The following is a 16,186-nucleotide window of genomic DNA, read 5'->3' as shown; positions in this document are numbered from 1 at the left end:
AGCTTCCTACCATTCCAGAACCAATCCCCTGCTTTGATTCTAATTGCTTCTTGTTTCGATGGGAAATCAAACAAAAATTGGTTGTGATTAATCGTTGTTACCCGGAGACCTGCAATAACTTGCCATCTATTTATAAACCACTTTTATATTACCTCCGGCTTTGGGCTGAGATTGAAAGGATCATTGAAACACCCGATGAGGCTTTTGGCTAGGAATTTGGAATTATCATACTCTGTTGTAGGAGGGCTTTCAGAGTTTTTACCTACAAATCTACTTGCTGTAGCTTCTGGAATTTCAGGCCATTTGATAATTCTGGCAGCTTCAATATAAGGTTTTGCATGTGATTGGGCTAGCTAGAATCGTGGGTTGTGACCTTTCCCCAAGAAGCGAATAATCTTCACTGCAATATCTCCCTAACCAAGATTCCACTCTTACAAAACGGCCATGTATATTGAAATTCTAAAAGACTCTGCAAGTGTAGATCTGGATTTTCCTTCCCCTATCTTTGGCAACTATTCCCTGTAATTAGTGAAGCTTCTTTAAGAGCTTCACAGGCCCATCTTACATTCCTCTCGTCAACTTTAAGGCTGCAAGTGAATCTTCTCCCACGCTCAATTAATAAGAACCATCTGTCATAATCTTCACTAATGTTGACTAACTCAAAAGATTTATCACCTGAAATGAAGAAAACATTATCTCTCATGGCTGGAAATATTAAAAGTTAGAACGGATTTTTATAGCTTTATTTGACTTATACTCTTTGGGCTAGATCGGGCTCGTTTATGGATTTGGAGCTAGAAGAGACAAATTTTGAACAATAGAGCTAGCATGTAGGGTAAGTATCTTTCTTAACCTCGACTTGAGGGAAGTTTTCCCAAAATAAACTTATGTGCAACATGCTATGTGTTGGGGGGTGACGTATTTGGGAGGTGACGAGCGTATACACGGATGTCGAGGTCGTACCATATTTTGGGTAGATTTTAGACTACTTTGTGCCTTGTTTAGTTTATGTCTCACTTTATTTGCTTTACTTGACTTGTGTCATGACTCTATGCGCAACTTCATACGCTAGTATCATGTTATAGGCATCTCTCTTATGCTAGTGTAACATGATATGATATTATATGTCATGACTTGTTGTGTGACTACTTGAGCATCTTATTCATGCTAGAATAATGCTATAGGCATCGTTCACATGATAGTTTAACATTAAGAATTCAATGTAGTATTACATGGTAGAATTGCGTATTCATAGATGGTCTCCCAGTGTTTTGGATAGCGAGAGAGAAGCAACAAAAAGCATCGAGGACCCGCTTCACTGAGGCGAGAAGCGAAGCACTCACTTTTTTGAAGTGAAATACCAATTAATACAAAAAATTAAAATATTAAATTTACATATATAAATAACTAAAAACTCAAATAACCATCAGATGATGCCATTGAATATACTGTGTATAAAGAGAAATTAATTGTAATTAAAGAGAAAAAATAAGAATTAAATGTAATTGTAATTGAAATTATAGAATATGGAGTGGTTGATAAGATACATGGTGTGAAGAAGAAAGAAGAGGAAAAAGACGAGAAAAAGAAGTTCTACTAGAAAAAGTCACCAGAACACAGAGAAATCAGTACTTGAGTATCAGTACTTACGCCATAAAAAGAAAAAGAAAAGAAATAATAAAGAAAAGAAGAAAGAAAAGAAGCAAGAAGAGAGGACTTACTGCCTGGAAAATTCACCGGAAAACAGAGAAATCGGTACTTGAAAATCAGTACTTACACCGGAAAAAGAAAAAGAAAAGAAAGAAGATGAAAGAAGGAGAAATACGTACCTGAAATCGAAGATGATCAGCGGCGACAACTAAATTCTGAAGAGTGTCTAAACTATGAAGTGAAGAAAACCCTAACGTTTTTTAAGTCCCTTAGTTTTTTTTAAAAAGAAAAAAGAAAAATCGGTGCTTACTCGCCTCGTCGGTGCTTTTTGAAAAACGCGACGTAGCAACCTTAAAAAGTGCATGAGCCTCACTTCGCTTCTTGCTAGCGAGAAGCGAGCTCTATTTGCAACACTGTTGTCTCTTTATATGCACCACGTTAGCATATAGATCTAGTTTTCATCATTCATTTGAGACTGTTTAGGCGTGTGGATTCACGTTCCTGTGTTGAGGTTCTGTTTGGGCATGGGGATTCACGTTCATGTGTTGAGACATTTGTTGAGCATGTGAATTCACATTCATGTGTTGAGACATTTGTTGGGTGTGTGAATTCACATTCACGTGTTTAGACATTTGTTGAGCGTACGAATTTACGTACCGAATGCGTGTGGATATAGATCTGTCCCTCTAAGGTCACTAAACACCGAAATCTCCCCAGCAATGTGCGCACAATGGACACATGGATTTGTGTCGGTTTTAGTACCAAGTTTGAGTCTTTATCATGCATAAACATTCTACACTCATGTAGAAACATTCAGACATATCATCTACATATGCGGACCCATGCATTCTACACATGTATGAGACTTGATAGCAGGCTGTTGACACTTGAAGGGTGTCAGATTGATATAACGTTTGAGTCTTTACTAGTTATTGCATATCTCATTTATATGCGAATTTGGTGCGCACTTTGTATAAGCTTATAACCTTGTTACGGAAAAACATGCTTATTATACTCCTCTTTGGTGATTTCTCCGTTATTGTATATGCATGTCAACTACACATGTTATATAAAGCGAGTATATTTTGACTGAACCTCTCTTGGAGCCGATTCTTGGGGCTCCTCTCCACTCTCTCAAGACCCCCAACCTTCTCCCATCTTCAAGGTAAGCAATCCCCATTGTCTTGGTGTGAATCTTATCATTTCTACACTAGAAGTAATTCAATCCACCATGAAATCCTTAGATTTTCAAGAAATTTCTTCAAGAACTCAAGGGAGACTTTTGCAAGATTTCTTCCAAAAGGTAATCCTACACCCTTAGACTTACATGCATGGATTCATTATGGGATAGTGATTGAAAGCCATAAGTTCCCAATTTAAATTCATAACCATTATAGAGATTGAAAGGTAATTATTTGATCGAATTTTGTTAGTTGGGTGTGGATGGTTGGACATGCATGTGACGTTGGAAGTTATACATTACTTGGGGATCATAGTGGGATAAATTTTTAGTAAATAGTGGTAGTTGGATGAACTAGTTCCATGGATAAGAAACGTAGAGATTTATGCATACTAGATGTTTGATAAAATGCCTAAGTGAGCTGAATGCTATGAACCCCTTCCTAATGATGGTCCAATTTGATCATATTTCTATATATTGAACTAGGAGTTTCAGGACGTTGTAGTAATCTAAAGAAAGCTCAAGCGAGGTATGTTGGCTAAACTTCCTCCATAGAATCGTATTCCATGATCTCCCTGTGAACTCCAAGTACGGTTGCTCGAAGTACCAATTCTTATCATGTTAGATTATCTTGAAGACATGGTTTATCATATGCCGATATGCTCAAGTCTTGTTTCAATTTCTATCCCTATACACTCCTACAAAGATACTTCAAATGAGGTTGATTTAACGAATGTCTGATTCCAATTTATGTTTCAAATAAAATGGGTATAGATTCCTTGTAAATGTTTCCAATGTGTTATAAGCTCTTACGTTCTCACAGATAGAAGCTACGGTGTTCCTAAATGTCCTAAGTGTTCTTAATGTTCTATGGTCACACATGGAAAGTAAAATGAAGTGATAGTATGAACATGAAACGTGACCGCTTGCCAAATGAGGATTATAAAGCATTGTATGTTCCGATGGTTTCAATCATAGTAAGAATGCTTCTAAAACAATAAATGCAAACGACTTTGTTAAGTCCCCAAGAATCATGAACTTAGCTAATGACCTTAAGATGACAAGAGAGTACATAACAAGATGAAAGAGAGATGTCCTATGCTAAATGATTGGGTCCATGCGCCATTGAAATCTACTTATTGATTCACCATGCATGCGTTAATGTAACAAGCTATGGTTCTCCATGATGACCATGAACATGAAGTATTCCAATGATTCGGGAACTTACGACCTTAAATGAAATGTTAATCATGTCGCTTTGAGCTTATATATGCTCATGTGCATAATAATGTGTTATGAACCCTATGGATGGTCAATGAAGAGCATAGGTGTACAGTATAGGTGAACCCTATAGACGAGCTACGAAACGCATAAGTGTACAATATATGTGAACCCTATGGACGGTCGATAAAGTGCATAGGTATACAGTATAGGCAAACCCTATGGAAGGTCTATGAAGCGCATATGTGTACAGTATAGGCGAACCCAATGGACGGTTTATGAAGCGCATAGGTGTACAATATAGGTGAACCCTATAGATGGTCTATGAAGCGCATAGGTGTATGATATAGGTGAATCCTAAGGACGGTCTATGAAGCGCATAGGTGCACAGTATAGGTGAACCCTATCGACCGGTGAACCCTATAGACGGCCTATGAAGCGCATAGGTGTACAATATAGGTGAACCATATGGACAGTCTATGAAACGCATAGGTGTACAGTATCGCTGAACCCTATGGACGGTCTATGAAACGCATATGTGTACAATATAAGTGAACCATATGGACAATCTATGAAACGCATAGGTGTACAGTATAGTTGAACCATATGGACGGTCTATGAAACGCATAGGTGTACAGTATAGTTGAACCCTATGGACGGTCTGTGAAACGCATAGGTGTACAGTATAGTTGAACCCTATGGACGGTCTATGAAACGCATAGGTGTACAGTATAGGTGAGCCCTATGGACGGTCTGTGAAACGCATAGATGTACAGTATAGGTGAACCCTATGGACGGTCTGTGAAACGCATAGGTATATAGTATAGGTGAACCCTATGGACGGTCTGTGAAACACATAGGTGCATAGTAAGAGAGGGCTATGGACGGTCTGGTGAGACGCATAGCCAGCACGAACAATAAGTGCCACTTTCATTGCCCTTGTTTGTACATATTACATTTACATTATATTTTGTATCCCACGCACAGTTCATATGGCTCACTTGATTCGAAAATAAGTTCAGAATTATGTAAGTATAAGACTTAGACAAGTGATTCTATGGGTCATTTCGTAGTTTCTTGATTACTTCATTTACCTCTTATTTGAGTTACCATATTTACATACATTGTTATGTCTGCCTTACATACGAGTACTATTCCACATATACTCATGTCCCTTTTACCGGGGGCGCTGCATCAGGTATACTTCTACTGGATGATGCGGATCTTTGATAGGGATCTTCCTCACTACTCACCTTATGGTGAGCCCACTACAGTTCTAGTGGGTATTTGAGTCTAGTTCGTTTTATGTACTTAGGTATCTATTGTCATAGAAGCTCCATTTACACTGTGGGTCATGTACTTAAGTTTAGAGTTTTGTTATGTATTTATGCTCACAGTATTTACAGATATTTATAAAGCTATGTTTCCATTATGAGAAGAATTTTAGGTCATTGAGCCAAATGTATAATGTATTGAATTTAAAAGTCAAGATCTAATTATGTTATGGTAAATAATGCCTGAGTAATGAGGAGAGGTTGATGTAACGTAGGCCGGCTCGACTAGGTTAATTTAGTTGGCTCCCCAAGGTTGGAGCGTGACAAGCTTAGTATCAGTAGGGAAGTTCTGGAGTGGCTTACGAGGTTGTTTAATGTCATTTATAGGCCGACAATAATGCCTGATGAGTGGATATGATCCCAGTATACAAGAACAAGGGTATCAAACTACTATGCCACACTATGAAGGTCTGGGAGAGGGTGGTGGAGATAAGGATAAGGAAGGGGGTGTCTATCTCTGAGAACAAGTTCGAGTTCATGTCGGAGGGTTCGACGACAAAAGCTATTCATCTTGTTAGGAGATTGGTGGAACAATACAGGGAGAGGAAGAAGGACTTGCATATGGTGTTCACCAATTTGGAGAAAACATATGACAAAGTCCCTAGGGATGATCTATGGAGATGCTTGGAGGCTAGATGTGTACCTGCCGCATACACTATAGCGATTAAGGACATGTATGATGGAGCTAAGACCCGAGTGAGAAAGGTGGGAGGAGAATCGAGGCACTTCATAGTAGAGGTGAGGTTGCATCAGGGATCAGCGCTTAGCCCATTTCTAATTGCCTTGGTGATGGATAAGTTGACACGACTGTCTCTGATGAGATCAGTTCTTTGTGTCTTCATCTATGCCAATAAAGCAGCCACAACTGTCTCTGATGGAACGAAAGGCATCAAGGGTCCAAGAATGGAGAGGGATACCAAAGGCCTTTACCCAACGATGCTCACTATTCTGACTTATCATCTCTGATCTCGACATCGGCGACCACCATTTCAGTGATAGCTTCCTACCACTCCAGAACCAATCCCCTGCTTTGATTCTAATTGCTTCTTGTTTCGATGAGAAATCAAACAAAAATTGGTTGTGGTTAATCGTTGTTACCCGGAGACCTGCAATAACTTGCCATCTATTTATAAACCACTTTTATATTACCTCGGACTTTGGGCTGAGATTGAAAGGATCATTGAAACACCCGATGAGGCTTTTGGCTAGGAATTTGGAATTATCATACTCTGCTGTAGGAGGGCTTTCAGAGTTTTTACCTACAAATCTACTTGCTGTAGCTTCTGGAATTTCAGGCCATTTGATAATTCTAGCAGCTTCAATATAAGGTTTTGCATGTGATTGGGCTAGCTAGAATCATGAGTTGTGACCTTTACCCAAGAAGCGAATAATCTTCACTGCAATATCTCCCTAACCAAGATTCCACTCTTACAAAACGGCCATGTATATTGAAATTCTAAAAGACTCTGCAAGTGTAGATCTGGATTTTCCTTCCCCTATCTTTGGCAACTATTCCCTGTAATTAGTGAGGCTTCTTTAAGAGCTTCACAGACCCATCTTACATTCCTCTCGTCAACTTTAAGGCTGCAAGTGAATCTTCTCCCACGCTCAATTAATAAGAACCATCTGTCATAATCTTCACTAATGTCGACTAACTCAAAAGATTTATCACCTGAAATGAAGAAAACATTATCTCCCATGGCTGGAAATATTAAAAGTTAGAACGGATTTTTATAGCTTTATTTGACTTATACTCTTTGGGCTAGATCGGGCTCGTTTATGGATTTGGAGCTAGAAGAGACAAATTTTGAAGAATAGAGCTAGCCTGTAGGGTAAGTATCTTTCTTAACCTCGACTTGAGGGAAGTTTTCCCAAAATAAACTTATGTGCAACATGCTACGTATTGGGGGTGACGTATTTGGGAGGTGACGAGCGTATACACGGATGTCGAGGTCGTACCATGTTTTGGGTAGATTTTAGACTACTTTGTGCCTTGTTTAGTTTATGTCTCACTTTATTTGCTTTACTTGACTTGTGTCATGACTCTATGCGCAACTTCATACGCTAGTATCATGTTATAGGCATCTCTCTTATGCTAGTGTAACATGATATGATATTATATGTCATGACTTGTTGTGTGACTACTTGAGCATCTTATTCATGCTAGAATAATGTTATAGGAATCGTTCACATGATAGTTTAACATTATGAATTCAATGTAGTATTACATGGTAGAATTGCGTATTCATAGATGGTCTCCCAGTGTTTTGGATAGCGAGAGAGAAGCAACAAAAAGTATCGAGGACCCGCTTCACTGAGGCGAGAAGCGAAGCACTCACTTTTTTGAAGTGAAACACCAATTAATACAAAAAATTAAAATATTAAATTTGCATATATAAATAACTAAAAACTCAAATAACCATCAGATGATGCCATTGAATATACTGTGTATAAAGAGAAATTAATTGTAATTAAAGAGAAAAAATAAGAATTAAATGTAATTATAATTGAAATTATAGAATATGGAGTGGTTGATAAGATACATGGTGTGAAGAAGAAAGAAGAGGAGAAAGACGAGAAAAAGAAGTTCTACTAGAAAAAGTCACTAGAACACAGAGAAATCAGTACTTGAGTATCAATACTTACGCCATAAAAAGAAAAAGAAAAGAAATAATAAAGAAAAGAAGAAAGAAAAGAAGCAAGAAGAGAGGACTTACTGCCTGGAAAATTCACCGGAAAACAGAGAAATCGGTGCTTGAAAATTTGTACTTACACCGGAAAAAGAAAAGAAAATAAAGAAGATGAAAGAAGAAGAAATACGTACCTGCAATCGAAGATGAGCAGCGACGACAACTGAATTCTGAAGAGTGTCTAAACTATGAAGTGAAGAAAACCCTAACGTTTTTTAAGTCCCTTAGTTTTTTTAAAAAGAAAAAAGAAAAATCGGCGCTTACTCGCCTCGTCGGTGCTTTTTGAAAAACGCGACGTAGCAACCTTAAAAAGTGCATGAGCCTCACTTCGCTTCTTGCTAGCGAGAAGCGAGCTCTATTTACAACACTGTTGTCTCCTTATATGCACCACGTTAGCATATAGATCTAGTTCTCATCATTCATCTGAGACTGTTTGGGCGTGTGGATTCACGTTCCTGTGTTGAGGTTCTGTTTGGGCATGGGGATTCACGTTCATGTGTTGAGACATTTGTTGGGCATGTGAATTCACATTCATGTGTTGAGACATTTGTTGGGTGTGTGAATTCACATTCATGTGTTTAGACATTTGTTGAGCGTACGAATTTACGTACCGAATGCGTGTGGATATGGATCTGTCCCTCTAGAGTCACTGAACACCGAAATCTCCCCGGCAATGTGCGCACAATGGACACATGGATTTGTGTCAGTTTTAGTACCAAGTTTGAGTCTTTATCATGCATAAACATTCTACACTCATGTAAAAACATTCAGACATATCATCTACATATGCGGATCCATGCATTCTACACATGTATGAGACTTGATAGCAGGCTGTTGACACTTGAAGGGTGTCAGATTGATATAACGTTTGAGTCTTTACTAGTTATTGCATATCTCATTTATATGCGAATTTGGTGCGCACTTTGTATAAGCTTATAACCTTGTTACGGAAAAACATGCTTATTATACTCCTCTTTGGCTACGCACCTTATTATTGGTATCCGCTGTTTGTTAGTGATTTCTCCGTTATTGTATATGCATGTCAACTACACATGTTATATAAAGCGAGTATATTTTGACTGAACCTCGCCACTACTTTGTTAAGATTAGTCTTGATACTTACTGAGTACATATGGTCAGTTATACTCATACTACAGTTTTGCACTTTGCGTGTAGATTTTGAGCTGAGTTGTTGCGGAGTTCGACATCAGCGTTCTAGTTATTAGCCACCATTTTGTTCATGGTAGATTAGAACTTGGATTTCTGTTTATGTATATTCAATAAGATAATGTATTTTCTTCATACCAGCGTTGTATTCCATTTTTGTTGCCCATGACTTGTGACACCAGTTCTTGGGATAGTTTGTACTAATTTTCGCGTTCTTATTTCATTATCTATTTGATGAACTTCAGTTTGGGTTGTCTTTTATGTTGGTAGTTTGCTTAGCGGGTTGGTTAGGTGTCATCACAACTTGGTGGATCTTTGGCTCGTGACATATCAAAGATAAATGCTAACGACACAGGAAAAAAAATCAAAAGTTGAGTCAAGTCTTCAAAAACTAATACTTACTACAATAGAATGATCACTGACATGTATTGACAAAGAGACAGGCGCTTATTGATATTAAAGAAGAGTTCCCTTGATCCCTGAAAGCTACTAAATCAATCAATCATAATTTATCTCAAGCTAAACCTTTGCTTGGTCCACTATAAGATAGGCATAGTAAGGTACAAAAACACATAACAAGAAACAACAGGATCAAGCTTATATATACATATAAGTAAAGCAGCAGCATCAAAACAAATATCAGAACACGCACATGAGACTAAAAGCAACAATCTTTGCACAAGAAAGAGGGATAAAAAGAAGGCCATGAGTACAAAACATGAACATGGAAAAGGTTGTTGGGGCTGAGGGGGGTCAAAAACATATATGAGAATGAGGGTTGGGTTTTTACTGGCCAGAACCTAGATCAGAAGAAGCACCAACTGAGACAGAAGCAGATGCCTCGGAGGGCAACACCCCATGCCGGCCATAGCCAGAGATGAATCTTGGGGATACCCTTTACCTAGAGAACCATGAAAAGTTATAGTTGCTGCAGCTTCAGGTTTCACTTCATTATCAGTTGCAGTACTACCACTACTAGCATTTTTGTTACTCACGACATTCTTGTTTAATTCAACCATGAGCAAAATACCTTAAAATCCCCCTAAACTTGACACTGATTATTAGTTGCAGCCTTAAACTATTCGTGGTCTTAATTACCCCCCTCAACTTGGCCTTTTGAGAGCCATTACCCCCTGGACGCTGATGTGGCAAAGAGTGTGGGTACACTCGCTTGCCACGTGGATTTTTTCTGTATATGTGGCATTTTTTTGAAAAATAAAATATATTTTTACCTTTTTAAGTATGTTAATTCTTTAGATAATTTTTTTCGAATACAATTTTAGATAAAACTTGGATAGAACTACATTATTTAGGCTAAATGTTTTTATTTGGCTAAAAATAATAAAGTTTTAGTTAATCTTTTTTTGAATTTGACCTGAAAATAAAAATTTATACAATTGAAATAAATATTCAAGGCATCTAAAAAGTTATAAGAAATACATAGTTTGAAATTAATTATTTTGGCTATAATTTTTTATATAGCTCTAAATTATGGCGCTCTAAAAATATATTTTTTTACAGATTTTACTTGAAAAAGTAAAAATACACAGTTGAAATAAATAGTCACTGCATCAAAAGAAGAAATAAAAAGAGTACACTCTTTTTATAGTTGAAGAAATTGTACACAGTTGAAGAAATTGTACACTCTTTTTATTACTTCTTTTGATGCAATGACTATTTATTTCAACTGTGTATTTTTACCTTTTCAGGTAAAATCTGTAAAAAAATATATTTTTAGAGCACCATAATTTAAAGCTATATAAAAAATTATAGCCAAAATAATTAATTTCAAACTATGTATTTTTTATAACTTTTTAGATGCCTTGACTATTTATTTTAATTGTATAAATCTTTATTTTCAGGTCAAATTCAAAAAAAGATTAACTAAAACTTTATTATTTTTAGCCAAATAAAAAAATTTAGCCTAAATAATGTAGTTCTATCCAAGTTTTATTATAAATTGTATTCGAAAAAAATTATCTAAAGAAGTAACATACTGAAAAAGGTAAAAATATATTTTATTTTTCAAAAAAATACCACATATATCGGAAAAATACATGTGGCAGGCGAGTGTACCCACACTCTTTGCCACATCAGCGTACAGGAGTTAATGACTCTCAAAAGGCCAAGTTGAGGGATAATTAAAAGCACGAATAGTTTAAGATTGAAACTAATAATCCGTGTCGAATTTAGGAGGGTTTTTTTAAGGTATTTTGCCATAATAAAGAGTTTGTCTAGACACTCTCTAAGGTCTGTTAGGTACTGCAGTAGCAAAAGCATGAGTTCGAATATTAGATGAACCAAAACCAATAAAACAGATAACAGTTGAGTATCACATGATTCAAATCCACAAAAATCAGATCCGAAAGAAAGAATCTTTGTATCGCATGATTCAAACCTCAAAAAACAGATCGGAAAAAAAGTCGCATGATTCAAAACCCCCATAAAACATATGACAATAAAAAAAGAGATTCACAATCCCCAAAACATATCACAAAGAAAGAGTCTTTTCTTTGAGTATGACATGATTCCAAACCTCAAAAATAGCTCACAAAAGAAGAGTCATGATTCAAAACAATATATCAGATAAAAAAACAAAATCGAAAGAAAAAGAAAACCTCAAAGGATGAAGAAGGTGAGGAGAGGGGGAGGCGGTGCCGGCCTGAAGCGTATCGAAAAAGTGTTCCACGCGTATAACATGTAATGTTTTTTTCCTTTTCACTAGGTTTATTGTACTTTCGGACGTACGTTAATGCTTTGAAGTGAAAATACAACCAGTACTCTAGTAGTTGTATCCGCGAATATTTATGAAAAATATTATATTATGATAGAATATTGATATCATAATTTTTATAGAAGAAAATCAATATATACTAACAAGCAGAATTTTCATGATTCTATCATTTTTGTAATATTTAATGCAAAGTTTATAAAATAAAAGATTCTGTAATAAACATATAGAGTAAATATTAAACAATCCATATATAAATTAGTATATGTGAACATTGAGTAATAAAAGAGATAATAAAACAAAAGAAATAGTAAAAAAGAAAAAGATGTGTAACCAACCCGCTAGGTTCATTGTACTTTCGGACCAACAATCTTTGTGATCCGCGAATATTAAAAAACTAGTTAAATTGCAAGCGCAATAAAAGAAATAACACTTTCTTAACACCAACAATTTTAAAACAATCTGTGTATCTTGATACTCCGAAGTCCATATTGATTGAATACAATAACATAATGTGAACTTCTGCAGGCTTCTCCTTCTGGTAGCAATTGCTGCATTATTGAATGGAGTAAGGGGTCTAGGAGCTGAAGGCCCTGGCCGTGGAGCAGGGGGTCAAGGATGGGGTCAAGGAGCTGATGGCCCTGGCCGTGGAGCAGGGGGTCAAGGAGCTGAAGGGCAACCTCTTCCACCTCAAGGGCAGCATCAGCCTAATCTTGCTCAACAAATAAATGGTTTGCTCAACCCACACAAGCAGCAATGAATGTAGATGCTCTTTTAAACCCAGAAGCAATGGCAGCAATGGCTGCAAATTTGGATGGAGATAATGCATTGTTCGAACTCCATGGAGCTGATGGCCCTGGCCATGGAGCAGGGGGTGAAGGAGCTGAAGGCCCTGGCCATGGAGCTGGTGGGCAAGGAGCTGGAGGGCAACCTTTTCCACCTCAACTAATGAATGTTTTGCCCGACCCACAAGCACCAATGGATACTCTTTTCAACCCAGAAGCAATTGCAGCAATGGCTGCATATTTGAATGAAGATAATGCACAGTTCCAACAGCATCTCGACGGGTTAAATCACTAGAAGGGGTGGTGGGTCGATGCAGTTATCCTGAAGCAAAGCTACAGTAATAACATGTGATAAACTACGTAGACCTGCTGCTTTTTAAACTCTTACGTTCTAAACTTTTACGTGCAATATACTGCTTTCTAAACTCTGTAAAGTGGCAGGAGTTGCCATTCAAAGAATTGAGATGTAATAGCATTGAACTTTAAGTGTTTCACAGATTTAGGTAGAAAATGAAGTGTGAACATCAGTTTTATTTGCAAGAAAAGGCAGGCAGGTTCTTCATACCCCATTACTTATCTTGTTCTTTGAGCATTCCGGGAAGCTAGTTTATTACTTATATTTTAGTACTGGTTTTGCTTTTAACACACTTTCTTTGAGATGAAATGTTTCAGTTGTCAAACATTAGGGGAGGCGTAAAACACATAAGGTTGTTAAGTGAAAAAGTTGTCAGAACACCAAATGGCCCTAAGCTTATGAACAAAATAGTTTTATAGGTTTTGCCACATGGTGGCCTCTAGTAGCCTGTGCTCCGACAACTTTTTCACTTATCTAGGAGAACAAATACGTATTTTCAACTTCAGATCTTGTAGATTTAAATGGGAATAGTTAACGCGGTTTTTATATCAGAGTTACAAAATCTTTTCTGCACTTTAAAATAGAGAAATATTCCCTAGCAAGCAAGTCATCGTATCCATCTGATGGGATTTGACATTCATACCTCTGAGCTGTCAAAATCTTTAGTTAGTACTTTTCTTTGTGAACTTTCTTCATAACTCCAGTAACTACAAAAAAGAAGTTGATGCATCATGTCAAGAAGCACATGGTTTTCAAGAACACTGAAAAGAAACCAAGTAATTATAAATTACCACATTAGATATGCTCTTTGAGATGACCATTAAAAGCTGTTGTCACAATACTGGAGCGTCAAGAAACCCAGAACCAAAAACTAATCAGAACCAAATTAGCAGAGAGAGAGGCAACAGAAGATGCCCTTGAGGTGGCGTCTGCATCTCTCATGTCATTACTTGGCAAAAATTGGGGAAGCAACACGTACTTTATGTCGGATTTTTTTAAATATAATACTACTGTCCGATTAGTTGGCAAAAACTGAGCATCTGTATCCTATAAACTGTAACATCAACCTGAAAAATGCGCCTCTGTGTGCTATGATCTATAACCAGTGTATGTCAGTTCCAATAATATATATCATCAGTATCGGGAAAAGATCTACAACTAGCTAGTGGCTCGGTTAGACAAAGACAAACCTCTTTTTATGACAACCGGTGCGGTTGGATCATGTCGTTGTCCCTAAGAAAATTCGAAAGTTCAAGTCACATAGACTTGATAGTTAACTCTACATTACTAACGTTGGGTTGTATCACAATGTGAACATAATTTTTTCAGCTAACTGGTATTTATTAATTTTTTTATTTTATCATATAACTTTTTAAAAAAAGCCAGAGATGCAGCATATTCTCAATAGAGAACTATCATAAACACACAGTTCAAAATTCAGTTCAAACATAGATCCTTCCAAATACATAAAAAAACTCCCCTACTCAAAAATTAAGATTACATCTTCCCAGGGAAAAAGAGAGTCAGAAGCAAAATTTATTCTTTAAAACCGTCTCCAACCCAACACTATTTTTGACGCCAAACGCTATTTTGGTGTAAGATTTGGTGTTTTGGTGCTCCAACCCAACACCATTTTGGTGTGTGAATAGTGTTACACCAAATTTGGTATAACACTATTCATATACACCATTACTATTCATCAATATTTTATTATATAACACCATTACTACGCCACATCCTTTTCCGAGAAACGAGGGGACTATCTGTGTACGGTCAAAACCGATCCTCTGTCATAAAGACCGGTCGAGACGACGGCGTTTCGATCAAAGGATATCTACATGATGAGCTCAGTCGAATTCCGAAGTAGGGACGTCGAGCTTCGAAGCCAATAGACCGATCAACAACAAGACTCGGTATCATTATCGAGCCCATATCCAAATCGAACTACGAGACAATTCATAGTTCATCGAAGATGCCTAGACCGACAAACACTTGCCCCGAATATCGATGCCCCAAGGCAGAATCGAGCTCGAACCAAGACCGGGGGCTCGATCTAATACCGAGCTCGAGCCAGTATCAAGCTCGGAGACAAGAGCCGTTACAACCGCACCAAGGGAGAGAATCTTGGCGAGAACTGAGGAAGAGACAAATCATCATGGGTCCTCCACTATATGCATTATTTATTCTGTTGTTATAGATAAAGCAATGACCCTTTATTATAAAAGGGAGCATCCTTGTAAGTAAACACACACTCACATCCTTTTCTCACATACATTGAGATTTTCTTTGTGCTTGTTTCGTCTCAACTTATTCAATTTTCCTGTTCATCATCCCTATTTTCATAGTGAAAATATTAGTATTGTTATTTTTATATCAAAGAAATTTACGTATCCTTAGAACCATACCTAAATTTAACGTTATCCGATTTTTCGGGTAAACAGTTATCTTTTGAAAAGAAAATTAGAAAAATATAATCAGTTCTTGTACAGTCACAGTTTCTGATTATTTTAATATTTGGGTATTAGAAAAAGAACATTCTAATTTAGTGAGGCTCTTTCACCATGCACGAAGAGTGAATAAATTCACTAGTGTATTCTAAATTGGCTATCATTAATTATTTTTCTTTCATTTTCTCTTCATTCCAACAAATAACTCCTTGTAGCTTTTAAAAAGTTAAGTTATATATTAGTCCTAGAATATTGCTTCAAAATTATTCATTTTTAGGTTTACATTATTACTTATTCATTGTTTGTCTAGGAGCTATAGGACCGAAGACTTTCATGTCCAAAATTTCTAAACGACCAAAGATTCAATTTTAAATTTGTGTTATTTAACAAATATTTAAAGAATCGTGATACAATTTATAATAACAAAAATCGGCATCTCAGTTTTAGCATTAAGTCCACATAAACTAAATAACAACAAATTTTACAAGAAATTTACGAGAAATACTTCATCTTGATCATATCTTCCGCATGTTTGTTGTGTTGGTGTTTATACACAGTGATGGAGCTAGGATTTTCATTAAGGGATGTCAAAATATTAAAAAAATAAAACCGAAAAGTCAAAGGGA

General features: G+C 36.8%; 1 protein-coding gene and 1 long non-coding RNA gene across 2 annotated transcripts in view; one reads left to right on the top strand and one right to left on the bottom strand.

Moving 5' to 3' along the window:
* Positions 1 to 13,500, top strand: part of LOC138900904 (uncharacterized) — a 33,086-nt gene extending 19,586 nt beyond the window's left edge. The window contains exon 2 of the mRNA XM_070188568.1: positions 12,502 to 13,500. Coding sequence (XP_070044669.1) covers positions 12,502 to 12,733 — 232 coding nt within the window. The 3' untranslated portion in view covers positions 12,734 to 13,500. The remainder of the gene's footprint in view (positions 1 to 12,501) is intronic.
* LOC138900906 (uncharacterized) overlaps positions 1 to 16,186 on the bottom strand; it is a 37,144-nt gene that overhangs the window by 18,851 nt on the left and 2,107 nt on the right. The window contains exon 2 of the long non-coding RNA XR_011412249.1: positions 13,757 to 13,820. This is a non-coding gene — a long non-coding RNA (uncharacterized lncRNA). The remainder of the gene's footprint in view (positions 1 to 13,756; positions 13,821 to 16,186) is intronic.

Source organism: Nicotiana tomentosiformis, chromosome 11 (genome assembly GCF_000390325.3).
Source record: "Nicotiana tomentosiformis chromosome 11, ASM39032v3, whole genome shotgun sequence".
Lineage (NCBI taxonomy): Eukaryota > Viridiplantae > Streptophyta > Magnoliopsida > Solanales > Solanaceae > Nicotiana > Nicotiana tomentosiformis.
The sequence above is the reverse complement of the archived record's forward strand: the minus strand, read 5'-3'. Positions and strand labels throughout refer to the sequence as shown.